At 50.2% G+C, this 6372-nt stretch overlaps 1 protein-coding gene across 1 annotated transcript; it reads left to right on the top strand.

Annotated features, from left to right (window-relative positions):
* Window positions 1-1463: 1463 nt before the first annotated feature.
* Window positions 1464-4909, top strand: ZBTB26 (zinc finger and BTB domain containing 26; the record flags this gene model as incomplete). The annotated part of the gene is made up of 2 exons (XM_079544890.1): window positions 1464-1810; window positions 3583-4909. 2 exons carry the CDS (start codon window positions 1464-1466, stop codon window positions 4907-4909), a joined length of 1674 nt encoding a protein of 557 aa, XP_079401016.1.
* Between the last annotated feature and the right edge of the window lie 1463 nt (window positions 4910-6372).

Below are 6372 nucleotides of genomic sequence, written 5' to 3'. Positions count from 1 at the left end.
GAGAAGAAACACAGCTGCTGCCTCAGGCAGCCTGGCCCAGAGCAGAGTGGGGGAGCTGCCCAGTAGTGCCCCATGCACGCCCTGCCAGCACCGGGCACAGCCACGTGCAGGACAGCATGGGGCAGGGGCACCCAGCCAGGAGACAATGCTCCGAGTCCCTCTGCACCTCTCTCATTAGGACTGACGTGAACGCAGCGCTCCACTCACCAGACACACATTGCACTTTAGGAACATGCTGTGAGAGCTAAAAAAAACAACAGGTTCCGTGCGATACATGCTGCTAGAAGCTGCCCGCCCTTGGAGTCGGAAAGTGAAGGAAAGCCCTACACCAGGCTCAATTTGTTAACGTGCTTTCTGCGTACAAAGAATGAAACCTGCTCAGGTCCTTGACCTTTCTACGCTCAGTAGCAGCCTGTAAAAGTAAAACAACAGCTTTTCTGATGTGCCCACTGCTGTCAGGCATTCTTTTTCAAACAAAGTAGACAAGAATGTCACATATCATATAGCCATTTAACAAACCCCTGCAGGAGGAGTTCGGGAGCACAGCCCCAGCCGCACGTAGCAGCACAGCCATGCATTCATTACTCGGTTCCCAGTTTGTGTTTTAGCAATAAACGCAATTTCTCCTTTCTCTCCCAAACTTCTCTCCTGTCTGCCTCCCCTCCTCCCCGCAAACAACCCGAGCAGAGAAAGCCCACAAATGTTATTTTCACCGGTTTCACTCTCGCTTCATCGCTGCCAATACGGATTTTTAACCCGACCGCATGCGGTCCGTTTATTTACGCTTTGTTTCGCCCCAACCCGCCGCGGCCCTTGGCACTGACCCGCCGGGCTCCGGCACGTACTTGCCAACAAGAAGGGAAAACCCGAACGAACCGCCGCCGCTGCGGCACACGGGGCGGAAAAGGAGCTCTGGAGACGACGGAGCGCGGCGGATCGGGACCCGCTCGGGAACCGCCAGAGGCCGCGGATCGGGGGCAGCGGACGCGCGGGGGGCCCCAGAACACCGCGGGGAGCGACGCGGCCTCCTCCGCCCCGGGCCCGGCTGAGGGCAGCGCCCGGCAGGAGGGCTCCGCCCCGGGCACGGCGCGGCCAGCGCCCGAGGGGACCCGGAAACCGCAGCGGCAGAGACGGAGGAGAGGGCGAGCCGCGGGAGGCCTCCGCCGCTCTCCCACCGGTGGGAGGCGAGGAACGGCGGGGCGGCACCGCGCGCGGACCGGTACCGGGGAGGGAGCGAGGGCCGGCGGCGGGGGGGCGGCCCGAGGGAGGGGGCGCGGGGCGCGGAGCCCCGGCCGGCGGCGCGACCCCACCTACCCCGGCCGCCGCCGCCGCCGCCGCCTCCCGGTGCCGGGCCTGGGCCGCCGCTGCCGCCCACCACGTGACCGGGCGGAGGGGGCGGGCGCCCCGCGAGGCGCTTCCGGGTGCGGGGCGGAGGGCGCGGGAGCGCTTCCGGCGGCCGAACAATGCGGTTCCGAGTCGCCGTCGCGGGCGCTGGCGGCAGCCGTAGGTCCCGGCGGGCGCGCGGGGCGCGGGGCGCGGCCCCGGAGCGGGGCCCGGAGCGGGGCGCGGCTCCCGCCCCCCCCGCCGCCGCCGCCACCTCCGCCGCGGGCCGCCTCCGGAGGGCGGCCGGGCCCGGCCGGGAGCGCGGTGGGGCGCGGGGCCGCCCGGGGGGCGCGGCCGACGGCCGGTCCGGGGCGGCGCGGTGCCAGCCCCGGGCGGCGGCTCACGGCGGCTCTCCTCCCCTCTCTAGGTCCGTAGCCGGGGGCAGCGGCAGCGGGTGCCGGCGGGGTGACGCGGCCCGGCGCTCCAGGTACGCGGCCCTTTCCTCCGGGCGCGGCGGTGGGGTTGGGGGTCGGCGGGCGGCACCGCGACGTGAGCGGCCCGGCGGTTCCGGAGGGGTTCACGGCGACGAGGCGGCTGCGCTCCGCCGGGTCCCGGCTTGGGCTGCGGGAGGTGCCGCGTTTGTTGCTTGGCTCCTTGGCGTCCTTAGCGGCAGCTTAACGTGCGTGAAGGCGAGTCGCTTTTCTCTGTGCGCGTTCGCTCGCGGCGCGGCGGAGACTTTTGCTTCCCAACGGTGGCTTTCGTTGCCCCGGAGATGAAGCGTGTCAGACGGCACTGGACTCGGGGCGACTCAGACGTGCGGCTTCACGGTCTGTAGGTGTAACAAAGTCGGTTGTGCTGCCGACGCTGCCGCCCTCTCTGAATGTTCAGTCCGTAGTTGCACAACCGGATTTCAATAGTTTGCTTTTTCTGTACGTCGCACGCTGGTAGCTGTATGTGGTGCACGTCTCAAAGTGGTATCGTCAGAACATTGGAACAACTCAGTCTGTCAGCAGATACTGCTGAAAATGTTCCTCCTGGAACCCTTGTTTTGTGTATTCGTTCACTAGCACGAGGCACAACTCCATTTCCTCTTCTGTACATTGAGCTAAAATTTCATGCCCCAAGAGAGCAGTATCTGCTTTTATCTATGAACTTCAAAGCTTCCTTTCCAGCTCAATGTGGTGTTTGTAATAGTTCTGAGGTGTAACTTTGGGGTTGTTTTGCTATTGCATCTCACCAAACCTTGCATCATTTGGTTAATTTCTCTGATTTCTTAATTTCCTGCAATCACGGTTCTGTGTCAGTATTATGTGAAGTGTTTCATCAAGAATCAGTGTAGCCTTATAAACTCTTAAGAGAACTGTTGCAAGATAACACGTTGATATCTGCCTTGTAGAATACCCACTGTTTTTCATTCTAAATAGGAGAACAAAATTCCTAGAGGAGTGGTCTTTCAAAGAATGCAAGAAACAAGACTTCCTACATTCCCCACATACTCAAATCAGGGAGCCTGGGAAGCATGATTTATAGAATGTGGGGTTATATGGAAGATTTTTTCTTAGATCCTTTAAAAAAAACACAGGACAGACTACCTGCTCCTCTTCATGTGCACACACACAAAACAACTTCAAGGCAATGTAGGACTTAAATCTAGTGCTGCTGATACTGGAAAGCTTGTGTAGTCCTTTCTGCTAAGATAGGTTAATTGCACTTAGAAGTGTTTGCAGCAAAACAATTTGTCCTATATCAATATTTGTGCAAATCATGGAGTGTCTTAGAGGACCTGTAACCATTATTCTTGGGCATGTCTTTAAAGTAACATGTTACATGTGCAAGAGGGAATTTTCTGTGTCTTGCAGATGCTGGGTTCTATCTCTCCTTGCATTCATGCGTTATGAAAGCTCTTTAACATGAAAGTTAATAAAGAACCCAAATGCTGAAGGGTTGTCATTGTATTTGGAAAAGACAAAAATCTATGAAGAATTTTAATGTGGAAGCAAAACTGTACAACTGCTAAGACTGCTAAAATACTTCCGTGATTTCCCTTTAAATTCCACAAGTAATGTGGAAAACATTGTAGGACACTGCTTCAAGAGAATATCTGTCCTTGTTTCTATTTAGTAATCAAACTGCATGGGTTTTTTTTAAAGGTACTGCAGAGCAATGTGTAACACAGACTTTTCTAATTTGTGTTCTGGAAACAAAACAAAGCATTCTCACTTGTTTTTTTGATTTTTTTTCCTTGCTGCTTTCCTTTAGGTGTGCCAAAATGTCAGAAAGATCAGATATTCTTCACTTCAAGTTTGATAATTACGGCGATTCGATGTTACAGAAAATGAACAAACTGAGAGAAGAAAACAAATTTTGTGATGTTGTCGTCCATATAGATGATGTTGAAGTTCATGGGCATAAAATTGTATTTGCTGCTGGCTCTCCCTTTTTAAGAGATCAGTTCTTATTGAATGACTCTAGAGATGTAAAAATCTCTATCCTGCAAAGTTCGGAAGTAGGGAGGCAGCTGCTTTTGTCTTGTTACAGCGGAGTTCTGGAGTTTCCTGAAATGGAGCTGGTAAACTACTTAACTGCTGCGAGCTTTCTGCAGATGAGCCACATTGTTGAACGATGCACACAGGCACTCTGGAAGTTCATAAAACCGAAGCAGCCGTTGGAGAGCAAGGAGTGTGAACAGCAGAGTGACTCCTCTGAGCTGAAGGAACATGGGGAAGATGAAGACTCTCTGCCACAAGATTCACCTTGTATTCAACCTTCGGAAGACAGTATGGACATGGAGGATAGTGATATTCAGATTATCAAGGTGGAGTCCATTGGGGAGGTAACAGAAGTTAGGAACAAGAAGGATCAGAACCAGTTTATTTCTTCTGAACAAACTGCGTTGCATTCCTCTGAACCTCAACACTTTCTAATCAACTCCACTGTTGAAAACAGAGCAAGTGAAATAGAGCAAAACCACCTCCACAATTATGCCCTTTCATATGCTGGCAGTGATAACATCATTCTGGCTTCTAAAGATATGTTTGGGTCTAACAACCGTGGTATAGACAAAGGCCTCCAGTGGCATCATCAGTGTCCAAAGTGCACAAGAGTATTTCGGCATCTAGAAAACTATGCTAATCACTTAAAGATGCATAAACTATTCATGTGTCTCCTCTGTGGCAAGACATTCACTCAGAAAGGCAATCTCCACCGGCACATGAGAGTGCACGCAGGCATCAAACCGTTCCAATGTAAGATCTGTGGGAAAACCTTCTCTCAGAAATGTTCCTTACAGGACCATCTCAACCTGCACAGTGGGGACAAGCCCCATAAGTGTAACTACTGTGACATGGTGTTTGCGCATAAGCCCGTTCTGAGGAAACATCTTAAACAGCTACATGGTAAAAATAGCTTTGACAATGCCAATGAAAGAAATGTTCAAGACATAACGGTGGACTTCGATTCATTCACATGTAGCGCTGCTACAGACAGTAAGGTCTGTCAGCAGGCCGATGGAAGCCAGGTACTGGATGCAGGGAAGCTGCCTCAGGCTGTGCTCAGTTTAAGAAATGATAGTACCTGTGTCAATTAAGCAATTAAAAACAGCCCTTGTAGGGATCATGACTGAGAGGAGCAAACAGTTGGCTTGGGCTCTTACCTAAACTAGTGGTATGCTCTGAAAGGCTTCTGATGGAGGGTTGGATTGCAAAACCTGGCAGGTCTTCAGCCATCGTTCTTAGTCTTACTTGATATTTTCTGTGAATAACAATCTTCCTTCAGGTTTCTGTCTGTGTCTCTACTGTGGATTAAGGGGTTAATTGTTTCATTTCTCTCTGATTAGGAGACTCAAGACTAACACCTTTTGAAAGACTGTTGCTGTGTGCTGCAAGTAAACCATCTGCTGTACAGTTAGAGGCTTCTCTGTGTCTGGGCAGATGGAGGAAAGAGCAAAGAGGACAAGTGTGTGAGATAACCCAATTGTTATATTATAAAGCACTGGATCACTGAAAGCACTCCACATAGTGCTGATTTGTTTTAAACTTACCTCTTAACGTTATTTTTGTCTGATCTTACCCCTAGACCCCTACAGTCGAAATGAAGTATATCTATGTCACTTTTTTCCCTTTCTAAACTATTTCAAGACAATTCTGCTGCCAGTTAACACTATCTTAAAAGCTCTCAGGGTTTTTAATGTTGGCATGCATTATGAAAAGGTGAAGCCCTGAATGATTTGGCAGGGTTAGTTGATCACTGCATAGAACTGTTCAAAATGAGAGTAGGTTGCAGCTCTGGAATGTGTGAGCTCGGCACCTGGAGTGCCAGGTATGACCTGTTTCATAAGCTGTCATACACAGAAGTATCAAAGGGCACTTACCATTGTATGGACTGATTCAAGGTAAGCACTTCAAAACTAGAAGTTGTCATCTATCTTCCATAAGTTTTGTTTCAGATAACCACAACAGTTGCTACTTTCCTGATTGGTTTTAGAGCAAAGCTGGACTGACACTGTGAAAAGAATCTGTTTCAGAAGCTGCAATGTATAGGAACTCCATGCTTTTTTTTCCCCTTAACTCTTGTGTATGTCTCCTTGAGAACTAATAAGAGCCACATGTCAGTTAATATGAAAAAAAAAAAAAAAAAAAAAAGTACCTGCCATAGGTAGGTAAAAACATTAACAGCATGAAGTTTTTTGTTTCTTGGATACTGAAAGGATGCTTTTCTTTAAAGTGACCCACATAATTCATGCCCATTAGCATTTTACAGAGCCTAAGATGAGGTATAGGTAGCATAATTTCCATAGGTTAGTTTATCAGCTATCGACTGTACTTAGCAATACCTCATGTATACCGCCTTAAACATCAGATGTTGAGGGAATGGCATATTAGTTGGGATTTTGGGATTATTACTTCACAAAAGTGCCATGGAGTTCCCCACATCCCAGTCAGGCTGAAAGAAACGAATTTCTCATCTGCTAAACACCATTCCCAGTAGAACAGCATTCTTATATTGAAGTGTAGCACAGACTGATAATCAAGTGGCTGATCCTTGGTAGAG

The sequence above is a fragment of the Tetrao urogallus genome (assembly GCF_951394365.1).
Source record: "Tetrao urogallus genome assembly, chromosome: 19".
Taxonomy (NCBI): domain Eukaryota; kingdom Metazoa; phylum Chordata; class Aves; order Galliformes; family Phasianidae; genus Tetrao; species Tetrao urogallus.
This window is presented reverse-complemented; position numbering and strand designations above follow the sequence as displayed.